Below are 17,560 nucleotides of genomic sequence, written 5' to 3' on the forward strand. Positions count from 1 at the left end.
CAAAGCCCAGTCAGCTAGCCCTTTAGTTACTTAGTCCTCCATTTCCATCACTCCTTCAGTACACCGCTCTAAATTATTAGGGAGGAGCAGCTCACCTCAATCTGATCAATTTTGACTTGCTTGTAAGCTTTCTTCATTTCTTTCACTCCCAGTTTCATTGCATCAACCTAGAATAGAATGAAACATGTTTGTATCTAATGTTTGTATCTACACAAGTTACAAAAAAAAAAGAAAGTAGAGATGAATACTGCACCGTTGTCTTTGTATCCTTGAGGGCCTGAATAGTATAATTAGCTTGTTCCATATTAAAAGACTGTTGTGATAGATTATCTCTCTGTTGTTCATACCTGTGAAAAACAATGGAAATAATGTCTTAAAAACATCACTACACAAACCATAAACACACAATTTACTTAAAAAAAAATTCAATCCAGTTCATCATGGAAGTACTTGTATTGTCTACATAATGACAGTCTCCTTTATAAGAGGTTCATCAGAACATCTAAAATTCAAGTGTGAAGAGCATGAACTAAATACAAACAGTAATACACACCTGGCTCTAAACATCATTCACTCAATAATTTTGAGATAACTCAAATGGAAGCGATTATCTATTCACTGCAATATAACTTTTTATTTAGTCCCCAGACACTTACATGGAAAGCTGCAAATGCAACAGTTTTTCAGGGGAAATCTGGATAAAGCAAGACGACAACAGTGTCCATCAAATTAGAATATAGAAAAAAAATGGGATAATGTGATCTTCTGGAAGTCACAGAGCTTCTGTAAAGGGTAATTTCACTGCTTTAGTAGAGTTCTTTAAGGAGGCAGTGAGTGTGCGGATGAAGGTGACCCAGCTGACACCACAGGCTGTTTCTGCGTATCCAGATGTTGGCTGACAAGGCCCCTCAACAAAGAAACAGTCCAGCAAGAAACTAAGTATACGCTGCGTAAGAGGGAAAGCCCTCACAAGGAAGAGCAAAAAGATAAATAATTCTATGAAAAAAGTCACATTAATGTTCAGCAGTATTCAGAACAAGCAAAAAGCAAAACTGTGAGTAGTTGAGAAAGGGGAGAAAAAAAAAAAAGGACTCATGCTATTGGCAAGGCACACCTGCATTTCGAATACAGCATGAAATTTTGGGTGCTTTATCTCAAAAAGAATGCAGCAGAACTGGAAAAGCTTCAGAGCAGGATGACAAGGATGATTCAAACACAGAGCAGCTTCCGGACACGGAATGACTAAGCACGCCAAGGTTCAACAACTGTGAGAGAGACGACAGAGGGATATGATGCGGCCTCTTATGAAGGGCCCAGCAACACAAAAGGGAAAATAACTTCTCAGTCTTCCAATACACGCACACTCAGGAGACATCAAATGAGAATAGCAGATGGCAGAGTCAAAACCAAAAAGGAGGCAGTTGTCCTCAACACATTAATTAAACTACCATGTTCCTTGCCATAGTGATTTAAAAAGTAATTGAGCAATTCTGTATAGAAGAAATGAAGTACATTCTTTATAATAATCAAAGATATAAAATGACAGGTTTTGTCCTGTAGAGCAAATGCAGGAGCCAAATACAGCTTTAGTGATTAGCAGATTTAAGTATTTAGTGATTAGCAGACTTAGAGTAAGCTTTTCTCAATCCAAACGTATACGCTCACATACAAAGAGGCGCAGATATTGCTGACAAAAACTGTGCTCATAGCTGCTCCTTAAARGCTGATTAAGCTAGTTCAGCTATTTTCTTGCAAGAATGCTGAGAAGAAACAGTAATGAAAAGATAAATGCCACTTTCCTCAAACAAAACAGCTTTTGATTAACTCAGGATTGAGAAAGGTGTAAACTTACATTCGCTTCTGCTTTAATACTCTCAAAGCTTTCTGCTTTACTGTGTTCTGAAAAAGATGAAACGTAAAAAAAAATTAGGAAAAAAGTGCTTTTACTCTGATTTATACTGTTTGAACGTTATGTATAGCATTTATGTTTTCCAAAACAGTCTTCAGTTAATCATGCAAAGATCTTAACAGTCAAATTCAGAGTTTATTCTGCACTAACAAGTAATAAAGCAGGTTTGGGTAAACGTTCCCATTAGTAAATACATTCAGAACTTCTAGCTCTTGAATTCCTTTTAATAAGCAGAATATGAAGTCAATAATAAGCAGAATAAGAAGTCCTGTGATCAACTGGAACCATCGATTGGAATGTGCATCAACACATTTTAATGGTCATCAGCATCAAGCAATGCTGCAAAATACTTCAGCAATACAGTTCGTAGCGGGTGTTTGTCCCCTTGCAAAGCAGTGCAGACCTTTTCTTTTGTCAGATAAACTAAACAACCTCTCTACTAGACTTGATTCAGATAACAGGAAGAGGAAGGGAAGAAAGAAACAAGTTCTTTCTGACTGGGGAAATCACATTACATTTTAGATGAAGCAAAGAAAATGAAATTCCAACTGTGTTGGGATGACTTTAGATTAGAAGAACATCTGCAGGATCTTAGACCATTTCAGTGATGCCAGACACAATTTTAAGAACCTGAAATTCTTACAGTACTACAGCACCAACCCATTACACGGGAAAAGTCTGAGTCAGATGTTCTCATGCTTAAATCCCATAGAAGATTCTTACCTTYGCTGGCCCCTCTCTCATTTTCTTCATTTGATCCTTATACTTCACCAGCTCTGCATCAAGCCTCGCAATTTTCTTGTCAATTGACTCAGCTCTGCTATCCACCTTTGATACAAGATGGGAAAAAGGGGAAAAAAAGGGGCAGAGGAGGGCAGGAGAAACATTCACTGAGCTGTTATCCATCGTACAACAAAACGAGGACCGCGGCTTCAACGTATCTCCAATTCCCCACTGCCCCYCCTCACGCAGCAGTTTTATGAACAGTTTAAAGCCTTGAAGAAATCAAGTGTAAGAAACCAGAATCAAGCAAAGCTACAAGAAGCGCTCTGCAGTAAGCCCAGTGTGTAGCAGGCTCTGCTTTGGGTTGCCCCTGTGCAAACTCACTCAAGCAACAGGCTGTGTGCAGGAACCTGTGCCCGTGCACAGCACCAGGGATGAATCCAGAATGGACCCACAGCAGCTTAGCCACTGGCACATGAAGAGCAAGGCGAGAGGAACAGGGATGTGTCCAGCAAGACTAAAGGCTCTCTTCCGGGGGGGGCAGAGAACATTAAAACTTCTAAAATAGATACAGATTATTCTAAGCGTACACAAATTAAATAATAATAATAATATAGTGGCAACTGCAGCATTGCTTTGAAAACGTCCAAAAATTTCTTAGGATTTTTTCATTCTGAGAATATCAGGATTAAAATATGACTATCAATTTTAGTAAACAGGYGTAAATTGACAATTCTGACTTGCTATCAGCATATCTAAACACACGTAATTACCACCACTTGAATTTTTGTGTCTTTTAGCTCCCTGTTGTGACAGCAAAGTGCTTTTGCCAGAGGCATTTTGAGCAGAGCATTTGAGGTGAAAGCTCTCTACACTAGAGACCAAAGAGTTCAGTCACAGCTGGCACTGAAAAAAAAATGCATTAAGCTTTACATTATTCCAAACAATTTATTAGTAACAAGAAAATAAGCTATTTATGGTTTTGAAGGTCTTGAAGGTTCCAAGTCTAGCAACTCTTCAGGGTCTTCATCAGCTGAGAGCATCTTTAAACACAGCCAAAGACAGAAAAACAGCCATTGAGGCAAGAGTCTATAAGGATACACGCAGATCCAGGAGGATCTGCCTCAGTCTTTGTTTGTATTGCCCATTATCTGTACAGCATTTCACAAACACAGTCTGAACTTTCAGACCCAAACTGAGCATCATGCATCTATGGTACATTCACCTTTGCAAATTTAGGCAAGTTGAGTTTGTGTTTCRGGATCCAAATCCAGAAACTTGATGTTTAAATGCACACATTACATGTAAAGAGCTACACATGCATCAAATGGGGGAAAAACTCTTCAAGAACTGATCCAGTTTATGCTAAGGAAAGCTCTACTAAAAATCAAGGAGTCACAAAGGAGTTAGTCACAGAAAGAATATATAGGAGCCTTTGTTGTTGCTAATGAGCCCAATCTAAGCGCAAGAAAGCAAAGTCACATTCCAAATCCTTATTCAAGAAAACTGCAGCTTGCTTCAACAATTTGTGTGTGTGTTTATATATATATATGTATATTTATATTTATGTAAAATATATTATATTTTATATATTATATATATAAAATATAAAAATACATATATTATATACATATATAGTATTTACATACATACACAAACACCTTTTCTGAAGTATTGTTTCAAATAAAAGTAAGAACACAGACTACCAATGCCACAGTTCCTGATTTAACCTCCCTGCCACCACCCTYGTGACAGCTCTGAGCCTCTAGGAAAGCAGGAAGTTCCACAGGCATCACAAGACAGCAGGACCTGCAAGGGACAGAGSAGCAAGAGGCCTTGGAGACTACTCGGAGAGACCAAACAGAAGCACAGACAGACACTGCAGAGGGACAGCGAACTCAACAGCAACCAGACATCACAGAAAAGGTCTGGAAAAGCATTTCCTGGCTTTGAGTAAATGCTGTGAGTTAGAGATACCACTTAATCAGCTCCTCAAATTGATAAATCCAGAAGCATTTAGATATTCTAATGTTTGATTTACAAACTAACTGTGAACACTCCTCACAGCTCTTAGAATATAACTAGCRGATAATTGTAACTTAATAGATATCTGAGCTTTTTTTTTTCTAGCAATAATTAGAAAACAAAGCAAGCAATAAAAAAAGCTCAGTAAGATCTTACAAAGCAACTTGACTATCTTTCAAATGGTGCAGAGAAATACACTTAAGAACAAAAAGAAGAGAAAAATGGTGTGTGTCTCCAAACCATCAAACTTAATATGCTAAAGCAGCAGCACACATTTCTGATATCTCACCTTGCTCTTTTACTGATCTTTCAAAAGCAGTTTAAGAAGATTAATCCTAAAGATATAACTACTCCTTTAGCATGACTTATCTGTTGTGAATATGAAATGAAAACATTGCAAGTCTTTGGCAAACCAGAGAAATGTAAGAGCAGGACAAATTCATTCACAAACTCAGAATGCCTAAAAGGAAGTCTATTTCTCCTCACACTTGCTCACGTACATAACTGCTTTAAAAATTAGTTTCATCCACAGAGAAGGAAGGTTGCTAACATGGAGTTCAGTAACGATAAAGCGGTTAAGAGGCTTCCCAAGCCAAACACCTACACTTTGAGCCAGCACTTCATTTCTGAACACTGCACCAACAGAAGCTCTCATTTTTATATCTTAAAACCCATAACTTATTGACTGCCTCCCGCCAAAAAAAAAAAAAAAAAAAACAACCACACATGTATAAAATGAGCCTGGACTGGAGCTCTACTTTCCAGTTAACCTGATGCACCTTGTACAGCACAACTCCCAGAGAATGTAATTATAAGTAACTGGAAAAAATAAAACTGCATGCACCTCCCAATAGGCTTGACTTTGACTTTTTTTTTTTTAAATAAAGCCTCCACTATCAATAAGAAGGAGCTGTTTAAAATATACTTATGTACTGCAAAAATCCAAGGGGACTGAACAAAATCCTTGTGGAAGCAAAGCTGCTCGTATATCTAAAGTCGGCTGGCCCCAACGACAGAAAGCACATATTATCTTGGAAGTGGCAAGATCATTCCCAAGAAATCTAACAAATTGATATGCATGTAAGGGAAATTTAGGTGCTGTGAGGGAAAGAAAAGACTTCCTGGTTTTTAGCTTACATTGCGAAAGGGGTAAATTGCAATGTAAACAGCAGTATCTCAGACGGAGCTCAGAGTGTGGGAAGCAACGGGAAGGGGTATTTTCTGCGCAGACTTTTTACTTATGGGTCAGACTAAGCCCCCTTGGAGCTGCCTTTGATGCCGCTGAAAAGCAAGGCAGATTCTTGGCCGATGAAGTGACATCCTAGAGAACACGGCGGGCGCCCTGCGCGGGCCCGCGCTGCGGAGCGCATGAAGCGCGCACACAACTGCGCATGTCAGGCGGACACACACACACACACACACGAACCGGGGTGCGCGGACCAGGCCCGGCCCGGCCCGGCCCGGCCCGGTCGCAGCGGCGGCCCCGGAGCCCCCGCCGGCCCCTCCGCGGCCCCCTCCCGCGCCCGGGGCCCTGGGCGGGCCGGGACGCCACGCACCGTGCCGATGCAGTCGGTGAGGCTCGGCGGGGGCGCCTTGGGCTTCGCTTTGCCGAAGAAGCGGTTCATGGCGGCGGCGCTCGCACAACGGCTCTAACGATCCCCCACCGACCCGGAAGCGCAGCGCCGGCTCCGCCCGCCACGGCGCCTGCGCCACAGCCTCGCCGGAAGAGCCCAGCGCGGCGCCCTGCTGAGGGCGGAACCGTGGTTACAGTAACGTGCAATCTTAGGCCTGCCCTTCCGTAGAGAGAGACGAGGTGTGATTGGCTACTCGGAAAGAGGCGGAGCTACGCGGAGCGCATATAAGCGACGCACCCTGAGCAGAGCTTAGAGGTCAACRCGGCGCCGGGGGCAGGAGGTTGTTGTTCAGGTGACGGTCACGCACCTATGGCCACAACCCGATAGCGTTCAGCACGAGTCGCTGCTCTCCCACCCCTTGAGAGGGTCCTTTTAATTTATATAAACTTAAATATACTCTTAATGTACTCTTCCCCAAATGATCTCAGCACAGACAATGCTTATATTAAAGTGTAATACCATGACAATAACATGTAATAATTAATAATGTAATAATAACATAATAACGTAATAACATGCGGCAAGAAGCAGCAAACCAAAACCGTAACATATCTGCTTAATTTATTTCTTTTTATGATAAGAACATTCAATACATTATTGAGGACCTAGCATATCTTTAGGCTTCACCCACTGATCAAACTGGTCTGATGTGAGGAATCCCAGCTTYATGGCAGCTTCTTTTAATGTTGTCCCTTCTTTGTGTGCAGTTTTGGCAATTTTAGCTGCTTTATCATATCCTGTAACAAAACAAAGTGATCAAATTAGCTGTTAGCAACTCTAGAACATTTGTCAGATATGAGAAAAAAGTAGGATGCTTGGTCCTTGAATTAAGAAGTTGTTAGGTATTACTGTTATTGATACATTGAGAGTTAATTTTAAGTTAATGTGCACTAAATGTATAATACCTCACTTAAAGTGAAGGCAAATTCTGTTATTCTCATAATAAAGCACTGAGATGAGGGTTCCATGTGATTTTATTGAACATGCTACTCAGTGACTTCTCCTTTTGAAATATATCATCACAGAATCATAGAATCACAGAATGCTCAAGGTTGGAAGGGACCTCAGAGGTCATCTAGTCCAACCCCCCTGCTCACGCAGGGTCACCTGGAGCACGTGGCACAGGGCGGCATCCAAGCGGGTTTGGAAGCTCTCCAAAGAAGGAGACTCCACARCCTCTCTGGGCAGCCTGTGCCAGGGCTCTGTCACCCTCACTGTCAAGAAATGTTTCCTTAAGTTCCTGTGGAACTTTTGGTGCCTCAGCTTGTGGCCGTTTCCTCTAGTCCTGTTGCTGGCCACCACTGAAACGAGGCCGCCCCCTCCTCCTCACTGCCTCCCTTGAGGTATTTATACACGCTGATCAGGTCCCCCCTCAGCCTYCTCTTCTCCAGGCTGAASAGGCCCAGCTCCCTCAGCCTTAAACATCATAATGTTTAATTTTTCATTATTACTACAGAGGTCACCCCGGGACAAAGGGTGTACAATTCTTCCTAACTTCCTGTTTGACTCCTATCAGATTTCACTCTAATATACTGGAATAGCCACATCAAACAGGATATATCTATCATTAAAAGTAAATAAGAGTATCTGGGAATGTTAAACTTAATTAAGTTTTGACCTGGCTTGACTGGCTTATGACTTGATCTCCTAAATGTTGTGACAAGACACACAACATATACAAAATAATGTTACTGCAAAATATTCTGATGCAATGTTACTGCAAAATACTACAATATAATGGTTTAAGATGTCTCTGAGCCTTAAACTTACCTATATGAGGATTAAGTGCTGTCACCAGCATCAGTGATTCACTCATCAGTTTGTTGATTCTGTCTGTATTGGCTTGGATTCCAACTACGCAGTTGTCAGTAAAAGAAACACAAACGTCTCCAAGAAGCCTTGCAGAGTTTAACACGTTTTTAATCTAACAAAGAGGAAAAAATACCAATTACTACTTCCAGACATTAATATTTGCATTATCTGGCACATTTGTTCATAACTAATACCCTCTCCCARTACTCTATACTACTCAGCATATTTTTATAAAAGGAGTACAGTAAATACTACATGATCTTTCCTTTACAGGTTAAGTTCAGTGAGCCATATTTAAAGAAATTCGGCAAGAAGGCCTCAAAAGCCAAACAACTCTAATATAAAARAGACCTCAGAGTATTTTGCTCTCCGAACAGTTTACAAATAGCAAGTGAAAATACATGAAGGTATTTGATTGAAGGGCATTTTTCCCCCTAGGTATCAGTTAAGAGAAGACATATAAAAACATAAAGGAATATATTGTCTGGCATTATTCTCTGCTCAGAGAAGCCATTACATGTCACTTTGTTTTGACAGTTATCTGTTCCTATCAGTATTTATATTGCTAGGAACATCTCTTGGCTGAGCAATAGGATTTTTTTTCCCAAATCACCAGATGCTATGTACTTAAAGAAAGTCTGTTCAAATGGGTGAAAAATTGGTATCCTAAACAGACTTAGTTACAAAGAGATAAATACTGTTTTTATTAACAATCTGAACCAATAATTTCTAACGGTTACAAAAAAAAAAAAAAAAGAGCAGCAGCCGGTGATTATAGGCCAAATAGAAAAACAATGTGACTCATTGGTTCTCTTGTGCCTTGTATTTCTCACAAAAAGATAAGCACTCACAGTTTCTTTTTAAAATACCATTCCCACTCTAACCTCCACACTATCCCTCTATCATCTTGTATACAATCTGTAGGATATTCAAGTTTTGAYGCTTTTGTTTGCATCCTTTTTCTCACTTCTCATTTTTTTTTCTCAGATGTAACATTAGATGTAATGGTTAGCTACGTGTACATTTTTTAATTAAGCACTGAAAAGGAGTACTCATTAAGACTGTGGTTCACACCTTGGTATTTAGCAGTAAAACATATCAGCAACAGTAATTCCTGCATACCAAATTAACAATAATCCTCACTTTCAGTGACGGTATTTTCTTTAGCCAAATTTTCTTCAGCTTTGACAATTTTTTTGTCTCAGACTGTGATCCAGTCTTCCCACTTCTTTAGACTGACTCACAACATGGAAACCTTTTTTAAGACAGAAGCTTCATTTAAAAAAAAGCCTGGCCTCTGTCAAAATAGTAAAAACTATACAAAAGAACCAAGTTTATTCTAACTTTTATGAGCAGCTTTGATGCTTGTTTTAATTATATTCATTGATTTTTTTTTCTCTTGTTATCTGACTATCTGTAAAAATGAGAACTTCAAGAGTCATAGATATTTAAAATGGTTTCAACTTACCATCATGGGCTTAAAAACATTCAGTTCAAAGTGTCCGTTGCTTCCTCCTACAGTAACAGCAACATGGTTTCCCATAACTTGGGCTGCCACCATGGTTACAGCTTCACACTGTGTGGGGTTCACTTTTCCTGGTTGTGAAGGGAGAGAAAAAGGAAAAGCAGTAACTCCTGGATCTACCAAATCACATTCAACAATTCTTTTTCCTAGCAGGCAGCATGTCTCATTCTTCAATAGCTACTACCTCTAGAAATACAGAAGAGAAATAATTTCAATAATTATATTAAATTTACTGCACTTTCCAGTAATTCAACTATGATTTTTTTAAAAGCATCTCCAACCTGCAAGAAAACCACCATTCTCATTTAATTTCCCATTCTCTGCAAAATAGAAAGCCTCCAATCACATATTCCCTTCTTTCGCCACGATAAAAACATTTGCAGAATAGAAAGTTTTAAAGAAGGCAACCCCTAAAAGCGACACCAGTGACGCCTCTGAGAGATGAATCTAATGCGTATGAATAAAGCAGCTCTAAATTATCACCACTCTTAAGAGACTGTTATCTGCCATTGTCCAAGTACTTCAGCATTTCTGGTAAATCACTTTTAAATTTTAGTTAATTCAAGACAATTATTATAAATCTGTTAAAATTACTTTGTAGCATGATTAGCATAAATTGAGYTGTACAGTATTCATATATGTACACTTCTTAGGAAAGGGACATTGATTAATAATATTATTCCTTTCTTTCTTGTCCTGCCATAAACTGGAATCATTGCAGAAGGGAAGATGTGATTGCACAACGTTAACCAGGCTAAGACAGAAAAGACAGGAGTCAATTTAAATCACAATATTGGCCAAACAATCACTCTTTATTCAGCTCAAATAATGGATACCATTCAGAGACTGGATCATTTAAAGCTTGATTTTGAGAAGTATACTTGGATTAGTAGTTATATATACATGTACAAATATTAATACCTGGCACATACTTTTCCAACATGCAGCTGTGAAGGCAAATATTTTTATGAACACAAATTTTGTTAAAATAGGACAGAAGATAGAAACTGAGAGGTGTATTGAATCACGGACTTACTGAAATTTCTGCTACGTTTTTAGTGAATACTTGTTCAAGATACTGGTCCAACACAAAAGAAACAGGCCTTTTTTCCCCTGTATGTTACCTGGCATGATACTGCTCCCTGGTTCATTCTCAGGCAGGATGAGTTCCCCTAATCCAGAGCGTGGTCCAGAACCCAGGAACCGAATATCGTTAGCTATTTTCATCAGGCTACACGCCACTGTGTTCATGGCACCACTGAGCTCAACTAGAGCATCGTGAGCTGCAAGAGCTTCAAACTTGTTTGGAGCAGTGACAAAAGGTAAACCTACAAGGAGAGTAGAAAGTATTAAATTTGAAGTATGGTCTTACAGACATAAATCCCATTAGCAACACGTGATTTGCTTAATRTAAAATCTTACTAATAATACTTTAAAATCATTTGTCTTCTCTAGACCTTTTCTCACAAACACATTTCATAAGCAGATTCAACTGTTTACAAAAGATAGTAAAAGTCACTACAATACAGAAAAATATAAAAGTTGAGGATCTGCCTTTAATGAACTTGAAGCTTTCACAGCCTGTGTTGCATTCTAATGTTGCTTTGKACCACAATACTTTGTAAATATCAAGAATCTCTGAAAATTTAGGCTAACTTATGAATTTCCCCCAGAACAGGAAGTTAGGTTCCTTAGCCTCAATTTCCAGGGTGCTTTCTTTCAGTCAGAGAGATAAAGATTTTTGCAGCGCAGATGTTAGGATAAATAAACAGTAATCACAACGGAAGCAGTTACATAGAGAAGGAAAAAAAAGACACATCCGAATTTTAAGTTTTGGCCTTGGAAAGAAGCATGAAAGCTGGTTCTGGCTTAGGAGGATGCCTGAAATTGCAGCCAACAGGAGGAGCACAAGAGCAACAGAAGCCACAGCTGAGTATACCTCAATTGGAGGCTAACTTCCTAAAAAATCTCTGATGGATTCTTCAAGCACCAAAGTGAGCCCTGCAGAGTATAAGAAATTCTTGATCCTCTACTACACAACATTTATTAGAACAGAAATGCTGCTGAAAATTTCCTTGCAAAGCATGAAACTTCAGATTATTTTTTTCCAGGCRTTTTTAAAACTGTTATTGCTACAGAAGATAAATCAATTCTAACTGGTCTGCAAATTAAAAGAAAAAAACAACTCAACAGCTCTGTAAATTAGTGTTAAATCTATTAAGACAAAATAAAAAATAAGCAGTTAACTACTCTTTACCATGAAAAAAAAAGCAGTATTTTGCCTGTGCTTTTCTTTCTCTTCAGTGTCACTTCACTCCAGATTAAGACAGAAGGAGCAGAGATGAAATGGAAGTATTTCGGTTTGGCTAGTAATAGAAGTATGTATCCAACTCCAAAAAGCCTTATTCAGAAAATCACAATTTCAGTTGCTTTTACTGCACTGAGTACAAATAGAAAAATACCTTACATGAAAAATTCTATGCGTAAAACACTGTATTTGCAGAAAATTTCATGTTAAAAAATAAAGACCGTTTAGGAAGCTTTATGTATTTCAATGCCAAGTGAAATTTTAGTTTACATTTGACTGCATGGGATACATATATTGCTTTATCAATAACTCTTAAATTTATGATGCCTCACCTGTCAGTTCAGCCACTTTAGCAGCAACTTTCTCAGCAAAACCAATTCTTGTATTTAATCCGGTACCAACTGCAGTCCCACCTGCTGCCAGCTGATAAACCCTTGGCAAGGTTGACTCAATCCTAGCCACACCGTATTTAATTTGTTGAACGTAACCACTGAATTCCTTTGAAAGAAAAGGGAACAAGAAAAGAAACACAAAAGATGACAACCAAAAAAAAAGCATCTAACATTATTTAAATACAACACAACATTATTTAAATACAATAATACAATCATTGAACATGATGAAGCTCTTATTTAAAAATATGACAACACTGAACATCTCACAAATGATAATTCTTCTGTTAGAAGACGATGCGCAAATGTTGAGCATTTACACCTAAAAATAACTTGCATATAAAATATACAGACATAGCACCTTTTCCTTGTCTCTTTTATTTCAGTTGGGTAACTTGTAGAACCTGAACTGAAGGTAAATCAGCTTTCAATATTATCAGTTTAAACTGATTCTTTACCAAGTTAATGTAATATAAGCCACTTCTGGGCATATGATAACCAAAATTAGATTTGAAAAGTTTTAGTACTATAAATTACACTAGTTCTAAAATTTAGCAGTTTTTTGTCTTTGTAAAACCTCATTTTATATGTAAACATACAAAATACAAACATACTGTATCTTATTCCTCCTGATGTCACTGCAGCAGAAATATATCATGTATCATGTGGTGTTATTTAGTAAAAGAAAATCAGTTGAAAATAATTTACAAATCATTTATATTTTACCACTTTTAGCAGCAAARAAAAACTTGCAAAAATTTAAGGAAATTTTTGATGCCATTCTTAGAGCATAGAATTCAGCAGCAAACACTAGTTAAAACAGAAACACTATAACTGAGATTCAACTGCTTTCCTATAGTTTGTCCKAATTTTAGACTCCCTTGAGTTTGCCTCAGTAAAAATTATTCTCATCCATTAAATTTTCAAGAATGTTCTAACAGATAGAAAAGATTTTTTTTTTACCTGACCAAGAGTAAGTGGAACAGCATCCTGTGTATGAGTGCGCCCTATTTTTATGATTTGGGAAAATTCTTTGGATTTTGCTTCAAGTGCATTCTGTAGCTTCTTTAGTCCAGGTAATAACACCTCATTGACCTCCTGGGCAGCAGCAATATGCATTGCTGTTGGGAATGTGTCATTGGAGCTCTGTGAAGAAAATGAAAGAAATTTATATACAGGAATTCTCACCATTTGCTACTGTTACTGATCTATCTATGTGATTTTAACCTTATAAGCAAAAAGAAATGAGGCACAAAGTAAGCAACGAAGGGGTGTTCCAAAAGTCAATTTGCAGAGTGCGTAAAAATTTTCCAAGTTCAAATCTAGTACCTTAAAGAGAAAAACAACTTTCTCTAACTAAACCCGTGGAAAATCAACTGCTTAACTAGTTAGTTCASAGCAAAATTAAAAATAAAGAATTGCTATCAGCTTATGAGAAACAGAGGTAAAAAATGGATGGGCCATTTTAAACAAACTGTAGATGACTAAAAAGACAACATACTGCTTTGGTAATAATAATTCAGCAGCTTCCAGAATATCAACCCACCACAAAAGATGAGGAAGGGATATAATTAACAAGAATTTAGCCACTTTACTGTTCTTTCTACTGTTCTTAATGTAATACATTATGCAAATAACAGCTACAGCTACTCAAGCGTTAGAAACGGGACCTAGCACAATCACTCACGAACACTTTAAAGTTCATTTAATYTGAAAAAAAAATACAAATCTGAAAAAATCAGTTTCCAAATCTGTAGGCCAGTCTCACAAAACTTGATTCTTATATATTTCTATCTAAACTGTCACTATAAAAAAAACCTGAAGGATCACAATTGACAGAATATATAATTTTAACAGCAAAATATATTTGAGAATATAGTGACCTGACTTTTGTTAACATGATCATTCGGATGTACTGGCTTCTTACTCCCTAGTTGGCCTCCCATTATCTCAATGGCTCTATTGCTGATGACTTCGTTGACATTCATATTGGTTTGAGTTCCAGACCCAGTCTGCCACACCACCAATGGAAAGTGATCATTTAATTTTCCTGCAGCTACCTATGATGGAAAAAAAGAGAGAGGATTTATTCTACTGGGACAAAGAAGACAAAGGAGCCTAAAATTATTTGAAATGGAGCTATAAATTGTGTAATTGTATTTTTATTAAATATATACATTATATATATACACACACATCTATTATATTTTATATCTCATTTTTATTTGAAAAATCAACATATAATCATTGTGGATTTATACTAGACAGTTAAGAAGAGTTTGACGTTAAGCTTTTGTTAAGCTTTAAGAAGATTCTGAATTCTAAATGTTATGTAATTGCATGTTCTAAAAAGCAAGGAATCTCTTATCGTGACTTCAAAGCTAAATAACTATCTTCAGATATTAAGTATATACGACAGTCATTCTGGAAATACAAATTTCAGGAAATAATCTTATGAATTTTCCATCTTATACAGGAGCAAAAATCTCAAAAAAAAAAAACATAAAACAAACAAACAAACAAACAACAAAAACAAGGTAAAAATCCTTCCATGATAAACTTGATTCCTTTAAGGGCAGGCTTATCACTACAGGGTTATCTAGAGACATGACAATAAAGCCTCAGGCAACTTTCAGAGATAATGAATAGGGCTAAAAAGCTGAAAAGCCAGATTGCTCCCAGCCACCAGCACTCCRAGTACGCTTCTAACTCATGAGGAAAGTTGTACACATCACATGAAGTGACTAGCTATACACTCTGGAGCTCTTGGAAAGTCTTGGGGCTTGAGACTCATGGGGCTACAGCTAGTGGAAAGCTTATTTGGCTTCTGAAAGCTACCAAAGCTATTCAGAACTGTAAAAAAATGCTACTGCTATGACTAAATATGGCTCTTGATTTACATCAAGTAGGCATAGTGGGCACAGATATTTGCATTCACAATCATGTGGAATTTAACCTGAAAAAGAAAAGATTCCTCCATGTGTCACATCATGTCCTCTCCAACCATAAAAGTGATACTAAACAAATGCAGTTATAGTAGTAACCTTAGGTCTGAAGAGGATTTAGACCAAGATTTAATACTGGCACTGAATTCAGCAATATTATATTCCCCTCCTAAGTTTTTTGTACTGTTCTTCTGGCACGGGTCATCCCACAAATACTTTGCAAGTAATGCACAATGTTAACAGAGGGGGAAAACTACATTACATTAAAAAAACTAAGTATCAAAACATATTAGAACATTCATTTCTGAAAATGCAAGTAGTAAATATTATTGGGTAGAACATTTACCAGCCTCAAAAACAAAGTTTACTAACTACAAATGCATTGGCCCAGCAACTTAAGAAATGTGAGAAGTCTTCCCCCAGCTACCAGACAATCTCCCTATGAAAAGCTACCCGAAATACCATGAAAGTTCCAGCATGTTGAACAGTTTGTTCCTACCTCATCAGCTGCCTTTATGATAGCATTTGCAATGTTTGGTTCAAGACCATAATCTTGATTCACTTCAGCAGCTGCTCTCTTCAAGATGCCAAAAGCCCTTATAACTTGCATCTGGGATACAAGAGAAAGTTTAAGTATGTTTTTTTCCCCCCTAAAATTTTAGAAACGTGTTACACAGATCTAGTTGTAAACTAAACTTTCTTAACTTTAATCCAGCAAAGCAGTCCATCAAGCAACTCAAAGAGCAACCGAGGTCACATTGACTGTGCTGCCAGTACACAGAAAGCAGTACGTAGCACAGCTTATCCTCTCTTTGAAAGCTCAGGTATCTGCATCAAAGCGGATTATGTGCAATAAAATGAATAGGAAAGAACTGGTAGCCTTTCTAAAACAGCCTTTTAAAGAACAAATATTCAGTATATACAAAAGGAGTACATGACAATCTGTGCGTATACTACTTACTGAAAGCACAGCTGTAAGTAAAAAAGCAACTTCACATTTGCTTACGGTATGCAAAACATTCAGAAACAAATAGCATTGCAGGAAATAGAACATAAATAAAACATATATAATAATATTCACACTCTTTGGTCTTCAGAAATAAAAATCTATGTCTTTCATTTTTATCTAGTTAGTAACATAAATAAGCAACACAATAAGTAATTATTCAAAAGTAATGTTCAATTTATTGAACTGAAATAAACTGATTTCACAGTGAAATATCTTGCCATGAAGATTCTAGCTTTAATTACAACTCAAAGTTGCTGATACTCTCAGTAAAAGGCTAAGAAAAGGCATTCATTCTGATATCCACAAATGTACAGAAAAGAAATGAGCACAGATCGAAATTACTTACTGGCATCCTTTCTGAAACACCTCCTATCTTGAAGTTCATTGTTGATCTGACAGTCTGGGCACCATAATACTTGTCACTTGGGACTTTCAGTTCACCGAAGGTATCATATTCTATCCTAAAAGCCTCCTGACTGGACTATGGAAAAGGAAGAAAACACATTTCAAACAATCRTAAGCAGAACAGCCTTTTTGAAGGCAGACATGGCTAAGAAAAAATGCACAAGAGGAGGAAAGATATCAAAGATTACTATTAGCTACAAGTATCTTTTCTAACTGTAAGGTTTTTGTGGGGTTTTTTTTTTTTGTGACTTTTTGATTTTTTTGATTTTGAGTACTGGTCTGTTTTATTTGTTCTTTGCTTCATGGCTCTCCATCTTCTCAAAGGGCGGCAGAGTTAGATATTCAGCAGAATCCCTTCTTGAGCAAGAGTGACTTTTTCCAGCAGCCTGTTCAGCTCTATACTAAGTTTAGTGTGGACCATTATTATGCCATTCCTATATTCTTTGATCTTCTTCATCCTATTTTAATCACTTACCATTCACTGACATGCTATCAAAGAAACAAAACATAGTTAATATTGACCTAGTATCTTACAATCCAAAACGCTTAATCTGGACATTGTGAATGCACACCTGCATATATTGGTATCCCAATGGCAGATCTCTCTGACGCCTGAGATTTAAAATCCCTGCTTTTGAAATCTGGACACGTTGTAGGCAAATATAAAACTTCCTCTAAAACTGGATAAGCAAAAACAATTCATTTTCAAGCCCAAGTCCTGACACAGTTACAGGAGCCATGGTTGAACAACATAAAATGTTTAACCACCTATAACCTTTTAGCAAAAAGCTAGTAGTTGCACAAAAAGCCAGTAGTTGCACAAAAAGCCCGTAGTTGCACACCTGATTCCTCCAGTTATATAATTCCAAAGTC

The 17,560-nt window shown here is 37.6% G+C and overlaps 2 protein-coding genes across 2 annotated transcripts in view; both read right to left on the minus strand.

The window, feature by feature from the left end:
* Positions 1 to 6,357, minus strand: part of CHMP5 (charged multivesicular body protein 5) — an 8,825-nt gene extending 2,468 nt beyond the window's left edge. Inside the window, exons 1-5 of the mRNA XM_026039644.1 lie at positions 6,214 to 6,357; positions 2,633 to 2,737; positions 1,853 to 1,899; positions 254 to 347; positions 96 to 167 (exon numbers count right to left, since the gene is read on the minus strand). Coding sequence (XP_025895429.1) covers positions 96 to 167; positions 254 to 347; positions 1,853 to 1,899; positions 2,633 to 2,737; positions 6,214 to 6,282 — 387 coding nt within the window. The 5' untranslated portion in view covers positions 6,283 to 6,357. The remainder of the gene's footprint in view (positions 1 to 95; positions 168 to 253; positions 348 to 1,852; positions 1,900 to 2,632; positions 2,738 to 6,213) is intronic.
* A 468-nt stretch (positions 6,358 to 6,825) lies between these two features.
* On the minus strand, positions 6,826 to 17,280 carry FH (fumarate hydratase). Its single transcript, XM_026039645.1, has 10 exons — positions 17,260 to 17,280; positions 16,629 to 16,763; positions 15,773 to 15,883; positions 14,212 to 14,388; positions 13,292 to 13,474; positions 12,269 to 12,434; positions 10,753 to 10,956; positions 9,572 to 9,699; positions 8,062 to 8,215; positions 6,826 to 7,028 (listed from the first exon to the last, which is right to left on the minus strand). Exons 1-10 carry the CDS (start codon positions 17,263 to 17,265, stop codon positions 6,886 to 6,888), a joined length of 1,407 nt encoding a protein of 468 aa, XP_025895430.1. The 5' UTR covers positions 17,266 to 17,280; the 3' UTR covers positions 6,826 to 6,885.
* Positions 17,281 to 17,560: the final 280 nt, after the last annotated feature.

The sequence above is a fragment of the Nothoprocta perdicaria genome, unplaced genomic scaffold, assembly GCF_003342845.1.
Source record: "Nothoprocta perdicaria isolate Ctin4 unplaced genomic scaffold, notPer1 scaffold_235, whole genome shotgun sequence".
Lineage (NCBI taxonomy): Eukaryota > Metazoa > Chordata > Aves > Tinamiformes > Tinamidae > Nothoprocta > Nothoprocta perdicaria.